The following is a 12,285-nucleotide window of genomic DNA, read 5'->3' as shown; positions in this document are numbered from 1 at the left end:
TCAAAATGTCAATAACATTCTTCACAGAAATGGAAAAAAAAATCTATCTTAAAATTTGCATGGAACCACAAAAGACCCCATGTAATATAAGTGATCCTGAATAAAGAGAGTAAAATTGGAAGCATCACACTTCCTGATTTTGAAATATACTATAAAGCTATAGTAACCAAATCATCATAGTACCAGAAAAAAAAAAAAAAAACAGACAAATTGACTGATGGAATAGAATAGAGAGCCCCCAAATAAACCCAAACACTTAAGCCAACTGATTTTTGACAAAAGTGACAAAAATGCAAAAGGGAAAGGACAGCCTCTTCAACAAATAGTGCTGGGAAAAATGGATATCCTCATGCAGAAGATTAAAATTAGATCCCTATCTTTCACTATACACAAAAATCAACTCAAAGTGGATCAAAGACCTAAGTTTAAGACCCCACACCATGAAACTACTACAAGAAATCATAGGAGATATACTACAGGGAATAGGAATGGCAGTGCTTTTTTGAGTGAGACTTCAAAGGCACAGGCAACTAAAGCAAAAATACATAATTAGGACTACATAAAACTTAAAAGCTTCTGCACAGCAAGTGACACAATAAACAAAGTGGAGAGACAACCTATAGAACGGGAGAAAGTGTTTGCCAACTACACTTCAGACAAGGGGCTAATATCCAAAATATATAATAAACTTAAACGATTTAATAGCAAAAAAAACAGATAATTCAATTAAAAAGTGGGCAAAGGACCTGAGCAGACATTTCTCAAAAGAAGACATACAAAAGACCAACAGGAACATGAAAAAATGCTCAACATCACTAATTATCAGGGACTGCAAATTGAAAACACAACCAGGCATAATCTCTAGTTAGAATGGCTGTTATCCACAGGAGAAAAAATAATGAATGCTGGCAAGAATGTGGAGAAACAGGGGCTCTGCTACATTGCTGGTAAGAGTGTAAATTGATACAACTATTGTGGAAAACAGTATGGAGTTTCCTCAGAGAACTAAAAATAGATCTATCCTACAACCCAGCTACCTCGCTACTGGGTATATACCCAAAGGAAATGGAATCAATATGTCAAAAAGACAATTGCTTTCCCATGTTCATGGCATCATTTTTCACAATAGCTAAGAGATGGGATCAACCTAAATGTCCATCAATTGATGAATTAATTAAAAACCTGGGGGTATATATGCACAATGGAATACTAATCAGCTATATATATAAAAGATATTCTATCATTTGCAGCAACATGGATGGAACTTGAAACCATCATGTTAAGTGAAGTAAATCATTGACAAAAAGACTAATACCACATGATATCACTCATGTGGAATCTAAAACAAATAAACAAACAAAAAAGTGGTTCTTGTAGAAGTAGAGAGTAGAATAATGGTTACCAGAGGTGGGGAGGCAGGTAGGAGGGTGGGGAGGGAAAGAGGTGAACTAATGGGTACAAAACTGTGTTATTTATCCTAAGTGAATCATTGTCCAATACATGCAGGTATTGAAACAACATAATGTACCCCACAAATATGTACAAATAAATGTTTTAAAAAATCAAGAAAAAAAAAGTGCAAGACCTTCCACCAGCAAAAAGATTACAATTTGCTGAAGACTTGGATAATTGCTTGCATTTTTTAGCAATAAATTATTTTTTTATCAAAAAAAATAAAGAAAAAACAGAAAACACAAGTATTGATGAAGATTTGGAGAAATGGGAACCCCTGTACACTGTTGAGAAGAATGTGTAATGATCCAGAGTTTCTGAAAAACGTATGACAGCACCTCAAAAAAATAGAAATAGAATTACCACACAATCCAGCAATTCTGTTTCTGGATTTGCAACAAAAAGAATTGAAAGTAGGATCTTGGAAAGACATTTTCAGACCCATTCTGGCCCTACCAGATATAACAGACTAACTTTGTATGTTGCCTCACCCAGCCATAAAATCCAGAATCCCAAGGAGCCCTCATTTCTTTTACAGGAGTGTGATATTAGAAGTCAAGGTCTAGGCATTGAGTGCGTGTTTCCTGCTGCTAGGATGCATTGCTTCCAGTCAGAATGTGAAGAAATGCTAAAATATAAAACAAAGATGGAAGTAAACACAGCAAAATAAGCAAATAAGCAATTTCCTAGTTGTTCTTTCTAGCACAATTTGAGCAACAAAATAAATAAAGCATTATTGCATTATAATTGAAAGCATAAAATAAATGCCCAGGAGTCCATACTGATGTAAAAACAGTATTGAATAAATAAATGCATAGGGAGAACAGGCAAATATCCATGCAGAAGAATTCCAAATAACTAATGTAGATACTCGGCCCACAAAGGAATTGAAACATAACTTCTCACACTTTAAAGGTAGGCTGGGCAGGGTGTCTTCATTCCAAAGAGTACAGGATGGAAAGGGGGAGGAGGGTAGAAAATTAACAGTGGAGAAACCTGATAATTACCACAACAGTTAGGTGATGTGAACAGTGATGTCCTGTCCATAGCATATACAAGACTACTTCAAAAGTTTGTGAAAAATAGAACCGAAAGATAGTATGAATCTTTCCAATAACTTTTTGAAGTACTCTTGTACACTTGACATACAGTTTGAAATGATGAAAATAGGACTTCTCTTCTGTTCCATTTCTCCTAAATTGCTCATAGCCCCAACCTAATGGCAAAAACAAACAAAAAGTGTTTCTATTCTCCCAGCATCCCTGTGACTGTTTAACCACATAGTCTCTCAGCCATGCCCTCAATTTCATAATCAGAAATCTCCTTGAGGAATAACAGGCATTAAAAGAAACCTTAAAAACTATGTTTCTCAATAACGACTACTATTGCCAGGGGAAATATGATATGACAATATTACTGATAGAAGCAAGCGCCACAGTTGAAGAAAACAATGGAGATACGTGGAGTCACTTTTCATCTACTGACACGTTATGTGTGGTAAGTAGCCTCAGTGCTCACCAATATCCAGTTCTTCTCTTTCATTTCCTGGGAACACAGGAAAAGTACATTTCCTCCTTCCCTTGAGGTTACAAGGCAATATGCTTCATCTGCCTAATTAGTTATAAACACAGTTTTGTGTATCAATCCAAAAGAAAGAACAAAATTCTTCATATGGCTCCTTTTTCCTGCCCTGGAAACCTCAATTTTGGTGTTAAGATGGCAATTTCCCAGGTTGGTGCATCATCCATTAGCCTGGGTGCCTTCAGGACAGTGGGTAGCAGAACTTTCTTGTATTCCATTTTGAGCAAATAATGTAATAGAAAAATAAACTTTTCTTAAGTCTCTTATATTTGGGGATCAAATTTTCACCATAGCCTGTTTCACTGACTGAATCCAGGAGTCTATAGGAATTAAGCATAAAGGATGTAGAGCAGTACTTCCCAGGAGGACCTTCTGCAATAGTAGGAATGTGCTGTATTGGCATTTTTTGTTATGGTGGCCACTAACCAAATGTGGTGATTGAGCACTTGAAAGGTAACTAGTTTTTTCTAGAAGTGGCCTTTTATTTATTTTTAATTTTGTTTAATTTAAATTCAAATATAAATGTCCGATATAGCTAGTAGCCACATACTGTACACTGCAGTTCTGGTGTCTAAATATTTTGGTGACAATCACCACCCCAAAATTACTTGTTTGTAGACCTGAGGAAGTTACTTGAATAGTAAGTTACTTGAATGTGGATGCCATCAGTTTATAAAAATTTAGTGATTTGTACATTTAATATGCATCTCATTCCAGTTAGGATGGCTAATATCCAAAAGACTGAAAATGATAAATACTGGTGAGGATGTGGAGAAAAAGGAATGCTCCTACACATTTGGTGGGACTGCAAAATGGTGCAGCCCGTATGGAAATGGTAGGGAGGTTCCTCAAACAGTTACAATTACAGAGAGATCTACCATATGATTTGGCTATTCCACTGCTGGGTATATGCAGAGGAATGGAAATCATGTTGTGAAGGGATACCTGTACTCCAATGTTTATGGCAGTACTGTTTACAATAGCCAAGAGTTGGAACCAGCTGAAATGCCCATCATCAGACGATTGGATTAGGAGAATGTGGTATATCTACACAATGAAATACTACTCTGCTTATATAAAAAAAAATGAAATACTATCATTCGCAATGACATGGATGGACTTAGGAAAATTATATTATGTGAAATAAGCCAGGAACAGAAAGAGAAATACTTCATGTTTTCATGTATTTGTGGAAGCTAATAAAAGTAAATAAATAAATATACAAACAAATAAATGGGGGCAGAAGACACAACAATCACAACAATTCCTTAAACTTGTTAAGATAGTGAACAGAAATGATGTTGACGAAAAAAGGAGGAATTGGTAAATGGACATGAAAATCAACTAAACTGTATATTGATAAATTAAATTAAAATAAAATAATATGCAGATTCCATAGATTTTTATCAAATGACAAACTTTAAAAATGTTTTAATTTGTTTAATCTTGGTAAATAAATAAAATGTACTTATTAATGCAAGAAATGCCAAGCAACTAGCAAGTACAAAGAACATGTAAACTTTGATTTTTATCATCACTGCATCCTGACATAAACTTTAACTTCTTATTGCACTAAATCAGATGTTTTTTTTCCAGTTGAAAATCAATTAATAATAGCAAGACTTTAATTTGCATTTCCCTGATGACTAGTGATGGTGAGCATTTTTTCATGGATCTGTTGGCCATTTGTATGTCTTTCTTTTGAAAAGTGTCTATTCACCTCCTTTGCCAATTTTTTAGTTGGGTCATTTACTTTTTTCCTGTATAATTGCTTGAGTTCTATGTATATTCCAGACATTAATCCCTTGTCAGATGCCTAGTTAGCAAAAATTTTCACCCACTCTGTAGGTTACCTTTTCGCTCTGTTGATTGTTTCCTTTGCTGTGCAGAAACTTTTAATTTGATATAGTCCCATTTGTTCATTTTTTCTTTTGCTGCTTGTGCTTTTGGGCTCATGTTTGTAAAGCATGTGCTCTGACCTAATTGCTGAAGTGTTTCACCTATATTTTCCCTTAGTAATTTTACAGTTTCAGGTCTTATACCTAGGTCTCTAATCCATTTTGAGTTGATTTTAGTGTATGGTGAGAGATGCATGTCTAGTTTCATTCTTCTGCATATGGATATCCAGTTTTCCCAGCACCAATTTGAGATACCACCTCACTCCAGTTAGACTGGCTATAATAAAAAAGACAGTGAATAACAGATGCTGGCAAGGGTGTGGAGAGAAGGGAACACTACTGCTCTATTGGTGGGACTGTAAATTAGTACAAGTTCTATGGAAAACAATATGGAGGTTTCTCAAACAAATAAAGATAGATCTTCTATATGATCCAGCAATTCCTCTTCTGGATATATATCCAGAGGAATGGAAATCATCATGTCAAAGAGATACCTGCACTCCCATGTTTATCTCAGCTCTGATTACATTAGCCAAGTTATGGAACCATCCTAAATGTCCATCAAAGGATGACTGGATAAGGAAACTGTGGTATAAGTACACTATGGAATACCACTCTGCTGTAAAATGAATGAAATACTCCCATTTGCAACAACATGGATGAACCTGGAGAAACATGTTGAGTGAAACAAGCAAAGCACAGAGGGATAAATACTGCATGTGCTCCCTCATATGTGAGAGCTAAGAGAGAAAGGAAGGAAGGAAAGAAAGACCACAGTAGTGCCATGGTTTAACGGAGGTAGAGAACATTCCTAGGGCTACAAAGCTGAGGTGGGGGAGAGAGGGAGGGGAAGAGAGGTTGAGGGATAATTGGGTGTGGATATGGGGTACAAAAGTAATTTCTGGTAATGGATATGCCCCCAGTATGAATCGGGCTCTCACATCAGCTTAACAAAAATATAATCTAAAATGTCTTATGAAATATGTCTAAAGAATGTATTTCTATCCTTGAATTTGATTAAGTCACCAGAAAGCCAGAAACCTGACCATTGTTGGTTAGATTTGATTTGCATTTGTTCATGCTGTTCTAGATCAATGACTGTGGGCCTAGGGTAAAAACAGATAAAATTTCATTAAAATTTGCATCCTTAAAACTTACCTGTACGGCATGCTATTATTTTTAAGGATAGGCATTATAATACTTTTGTTGTCACTGTTCTTTTGTTTTACTCTGTTTTGCTTTCAAGTCTTTACTCTGTGACTTCATTCTATCCTTATACCAAGTTACAGCATTTGAGTGAGCAAAGCCACTAATGTTAAATGAGACCGTGGGGAATGCACCTCAAGTGACCAGCACCAAAGAAACAGTATTAATTCTCACACTTGCCTCTGGCAAAAGTGTGCAGCAGAAATTTTGCATGGACATTACAACCTGCACAGTTGATGAGGCCCCTGAGAGTCAGCTAAAGTGGGAAGGAAGGCACACAGGATATTTTGGTGAGATTTATTTTATTGAGAACACAAAATGCTTTTGCAAAGACCCTGTGACCAATCAAATTAAGTTAATTTATTTTTTTTATTTTTATTTTTTTTTTTCGTGACCGGCACTCAACCAGTGAGTGCACCAGTCATTCCTATATAGGATCCGAACCCGCGGCGGGAGCGTCGCCGCGCTCCTAGCGCAGCACGCTACCGAGTGCTCCACGGGCTCGGCCCGAAATTAAGTTAATTTAAATTATAGTAAATTAGGTGGGAAATCTAAATAAATCACAGTTTACTGATAAACTTCTATTGATATATAAAAGTGGCAGACCTCAATTAAAATAGCATTGTTTAATAATGGTCTCTAAAAATAATACAGTTAATAATGACAATACTTACATTGTATGTTATATGCTAGAGGCTCTCCACATACTTTAATCTATGAAATGCTTTAGACAACATCAGGTGCATTCAGCGTGGTGTGACTGCAGAAAATCTAGGAAATGTATTAGTACTCACAATGAAGCACACACTCTTATTACTCACATTTGACAGGTCAGGCTACTAAAATATGCAAAGAATAAGACATTTATCAAAATAAGTGCAGCTACTGTTTGAGTCCTGGGCTTCTGGCATTACAGTCCCTGACGTTATCCACTATACTATATTGATTCTCTGTGGTATATCATCCATAGCCCTATGTCTCTTTCACACAAGAATATGAGACACATTTGTGTAACATAAAGTATAAAGTGTGTTTAACCATATATAGACCAATATTTCGACCTTTTAAGGTAAGGATCACTGATGCAAATTTAAAATACTATGTCTCATAGAAATAAAAATGTTCATTTTTAAAAAATCAAAAAATAAAATTAAACAGTAGGAATGTTTTATTTTCTTCTATAATAAATAGACATTGTGGTATGGGTTCATTCAGGAGCTAAATTTTCTAAGTTTGATTTGTGGCTCTCCTGTTTATTAACAGAGAAAATTTAGATAAATTGCCTAACTCTTTCTCATTTTTTTTCTCTTTCAAAAATTGGTGTGACTTCAGTTCTTATCTCATATAGTTTTCTTACGGATAAAATGAGACAACATCTGTCTAGTGGCTGGGACCCTGTCTAGGATGGGGATTGTACTCAATCCATCTTATTAGGGAACGCTGCAATGAACATTGCTTAACATTTTCACTGGGTTATTGGCAAACTGGCAGCTAGAAATGTATTTCTTGATTTAGAATCCAGTGTACCTGCTGTAATATCACATAGATTTTTCATGCCATCATTTCCTCAAATATTTTTTAATTCAAAAGTCTGCATTTTCTGATTATATTCATCCAAAGAAAGACTGTAAGTATTGTGACATGCATGAATAATGATTTATTAGCTTTTTCTACCTTGTTTTCGCAGATATAAGAAACAGATGAAGTAAGATACACTGGGAAAATTTAATAGTCTTAACAGTAAATGCATTTTGGCAATCCTCTATTTCAAGTCTTTCAGAGAATTCTATGCATATATTTCCCATTAAAAAACTCATTGACTTAGTAAGAATTGGACCCCATTCTAGATCACTTGTACCTGTAACTCCATTTGCTATCTCTTCAGACAATGCAATTCTAATGATTACAGTAAATATTTTGCACCAAAAATTCTAAAACACAATAGCACATAGCATTACTAGTGTCACAGATCTAGACCTGAGTGTTTCAATTAAAAACAATAGTAAGCCAACACGGGGACCAAGATAATAGGCTTTGGAGTCAGGCAGAAAAACTCAGCCATTTTCTAGCAGATCTTAGCGCATTTCTTAATGCTGCTTGTAATAGTCACTAATATTAGCATGTGGCGCATGGCTTCTGTGAGTGTTAAACAAAATAAAGTTTGGAGATTTTTTTAGATTGATTAACCTATAACAATCATTCAGTAAATGTTAGCTATTTATTTCATAATTAGGTTTATGGCCTTTTATTTTCCATATTGAACCGTTACATTGCAACCATATTCATCTCAAAAGCATCCCAAAGTGGGACATTTAGTTGCATGAATATTAAGTTCTCCCATGTGTCAGAAAAAAATCAGGCACATAATTTTACCCTGGTTGTTGGTGAGAGGTTTTTCCACTTGTGAGATTCTGTGGCACTAATTTTCCAGGACAATGAATGGCCTCTGTTGAGACAAGAACACTCACTGGCTTTTTGAGAGTTACCTGGTTTATTGCTCATCTATCACTTGCCTCCTTCTAAGGTAAAGTAATATTATCTACACCATGTTTATTTTATTTGAGCTCAACAGTGTGCAGCAGCACATATTCATGGTCATATCTGTAAAAGTTTACAAACTGTAGCTACTGTTTTACATGAAAATGACTTGGATTTCTTCCCTTTAAACTTGGAATGACTTGGTGATTTGCTTTTTTCTCCTAAAGACTTAAGGTACTTAGGATTTGGAATCTACACTTTCAACAATGTAAACCCTAATGTTCAAAGTAAGTATTTGTGTTATACATGGCCCATTTTGAACAGCATGTAAAATCAAGTCCACTCAGTGTTATGGGGCATAAAGAGAATCATTCATGCATTTATTTAATACATTTGTTGAGTCTTGACTCTCAGCCAAGTGCTACTCTAGTTGCTAAGAGTACACCAGTGAAGTAAGTGGCACAATCTTTCCTCTCCTGGGACCTGGAGCTTACATAGGAACAAACAAAAATACCTTCCCCCATATGTAGTTGGGATAAATTCTCAGAATAAATGGAAGAGTCGAACATTATGGAAGTAAACTATGATGGCAGTTTTATGAAATCTCTACCTACTGAAGAATTAAGGGTTGCTAATACATTTTAGAAAATAGGTTCTGACTCCTTCTTACTAAGAAAATTAATTAAGAGTTATGAAATTGGTAGTAGAAATTTTTTGTGCCATTGTCAAGTTCAGAAGAATAGAGAGGGAATTTACCTTCCTTTTGCATTCATTCTGAATAAAAACTTCCATGAATTATAACATTTACTGTCCCTAGGGTAGGTATATTTATTTCTATTTTGTATAGAGTAAAAAACAGAGCGAATTTTCACATGCACAAAAATGCCTGTGTGCACCCATGTGCATGCCCGCGTGCACACACACACATACATGCATTGCTCTATCCCATGCTTTCTATTCCATGAATGGAAGTCACACTCTGCAATAGAATTCCAAGTTACTGTAGTTCAAGTAGCCCTAAGGTAAATTACTTAATTATATTATGGTTGTATTGTTTATGATATTTCATTAAAAATGAAGTATGTCAGGAAAGGATTACAAATAAAACATTTTTAAAAAGTTTGATAATCACTGATTATCACATCAATGATTACAATAAGAGGTCTAAGTTGTATCAAAAACCTAGCATGTATTGTTAGATTTATTTCACCTTATAACAAAAATTTCATCAATGAGTTTAACATATATCAAATACGTAGTATTGTAGTGCCCCTGCCCAAGATGTCCACATATTAATTTATAGAACCTATGGTTATATTGTATTACATAGTAAAAGAGAATTTAAAGATGGATTGTCAAGAATGTTGAGATTATCCTGGTTTATCGGGAAGGGTCCAATGTCATCACAAGAATTCTTATAAGAGGGTGGTAAAAGAGTCAGATATAGAAGATGTAAGACTGGAAGCAGAGTTTATAGAGAAGCGAAGATATCATGCTACTGATCTGAAAATAGAGGAAGGGACCATGGACCAAGAAGTGCAGCTGACCTTTAGAAGCTAGAAAAGGCAAGCAAACAAACTCTCCTCTGTATCTTCCAAAAAGAATACCAGCCTGCTAACACATTGTAGGCCATTGAAGCTTGCTTTGCACTTCCATCTTCTGGAACTGTAAGAGTTAATTTCTGTTGTTTTAGACAACAGATCTAAGATAATTTCTTACAGCAGTTACCGAAAACTAATACAGATAGTGTGACACAGGAGCCTGAGTAAATTGATTTTATATGTACAATCAACTTCACCTGCCAGCATCTCCCAGCTCAACCCAGATAAATATTCTTGTGATGCAAAACTAACTCAGTAGTTATGTCTTATGTGTACTCATGTCTGTCTTTGAGCTCTGATTTTGAGACTTCTTTAAATTTTAAAAAAGTGTAAAATAAAGAAATGACTTGAAATAGACCAGAGAATACTTTCTCATGTATTATTGGTGATATTAGAGTAGAATAATATGGTGACATATTTATAGATGCAAACTATTTCTGTGTGAATGCAAATTTATTTCCAACTCCTTTCCCCTGCAGCAGAAACATTCCCCATTTCACTGCATATGAAATACAGTACATGAAGACATTATACACAGGATCAGAAACAGAATGTATTTAAAGTCATATGAAGATCTCAAACTTGATATTATTTAATGGCTTTTATAGCTTAGCATTAAATAATATTTGGCTTGCAAACATTCTCGTTTTTCCTCTCCCACCTCCCTCTTCTCCTTCTTTTGTTTCTCTGTCTCTGTCTCTCTCTCTGGCTGCACTTAATGAAGGCAAATTTTACACATTTCTCAGAATTTGTTTTACTTGGATTCAGAGGAGGCCCAGGAGTGCAGAAAATGCTATTTCTAATTTTTTTGATCCTATATTTGATAGCTATGGTGGGGAACTTTGGCATGATTATGATTATCAGGGTGGATTCTCACCTCCATACACCGATGTATAACTTCCTCCAAAGCCTTTCTTTGTTGGACATCTGCTATTCCTCCACAATTGCACCCAGGGCTCTGATTAACTGCTTGAAAGAGGACCACACAGTTTCTTTTGGTGGGTGTGCTGCCCAGTTCTTCTTCCTGTCTTTTTTCGGTACCACAGAGGCTTTTCTTCTGGCTGCCATGGCCTATGACCGCTTCATTGCCATCTGTAACCCCCTTCTGTACTCTGTGAACATGTCTCACTGGGTCTGTGTGCTGTTAGTGTCAGGGTCCTACCTGTGGGGTGTAGTGAATGCCATCACTCAAACAACAATGACTTTCACGTTGCCCTTCTGTGGAGCCAATGACATCAATGACTTTTTCTGTGATGTCCTCCCACTCTTGTCCCTCTCATGTGCGGATACCTTTATAAACCAACTGGTCCTTCTTGGTTTATGTGGCTCCATTATTGTCAGTACCTTCTTCATCATTTTGGTCTCATACATCTACATCATCTCTACAATCCTGAGGATCCAGACAGTGCAGGGACGCCAGAAAGCCTTCTCCACATGTGCCTCCCACCTAACTGGAGTGTGCTTGTTTTTTGGTACTGTTTTCTTCATGTATGCACAACCCAGTGCCATTGTCTCCATGGAGCAGAATAAAGTAGTGTCCATCTTTTACACTCTTGTCATCCCGGTGTTGAATCCCCTGATATACAGCCTGAGAAACAAAGATGTCAAGCAAGCTCTGAGGAGGAGGAAGCAGAAGCTTCCTTGTGATTATTGTGGCCGTGGATCTCATAAATAATCCTGGACTTCACTCCAAACCGCTTCTACCCCTGTGGATTATGCTTTAGGAATATAGCATTACGGGCTTCTTTTTTTTTTTTTTTTTAATTGAAGTCTGTGATCTAGAAGATAGAGTGTGTTTTGTCTTTATATATTTAAACAATGAACAAAATCAAAGCTTATGGTGAATACAATGCTGTTGAATGGAAGAACAGGTCTTGGAATGGATGAATATATGTGGTTACTTTATCTCATACATTACATAGCATCTTGATCAAACTCTACCTGAAAATAACTATGTAAAAATTGTATAATTTTATTAAAAATTCAATAAAATGTTTGTCTTGACTACAGCTAACCAAGTACAAATACAGATCCTTCCCAAAAGGATGAGTGCTTCAACATTTTACCTA

At 35.8% G+C, this 12,285-nt stretch overlaps 1 protein-coding gene across 1 annotated transcript; it reads left to right on the top strand.

Annotated features, from left to right (window-relative positions):
• Positions 1-10,934: 10,934 nt before the first annotated feature.
• LOC134376007 (olfactory receptor 9S13-like) lies at positions 10,935-11,891 on the top strand. Its single transcript, XM_063094707.1, has one exon. The coding sequence runs from the start codon at positions 10,935-10,937 to the stop codon at positions 11,889-11,891; it is 957 nt and encodes a 318-aa protein (XP_062950777.1).
• The last annotated feature ends 394 nt before the right edge of the window (positions 11,892-12,285 follow it).

The sequence above is a fragment of the Cynocephalus volans genome, chromosome 4 (assembly GCF_027409185.1).
Source record: "Cynocephalus volans isolate mCynVol1 chromosome 4, mCynVol1.pri, whole genome shotgun sequence".
Lineage (NCBI taxonomy): Eukaryota > Metazoa > Chordata > Mammalia > Dermoptera > Cynocephalidae > Cynocephalus > Cynocephalus volans.
The sequence above is the reverse complement of the archived record's forward strand: the minus strand, read 5'-3'. Positions and strand labels throughout refer to the sequence as shown.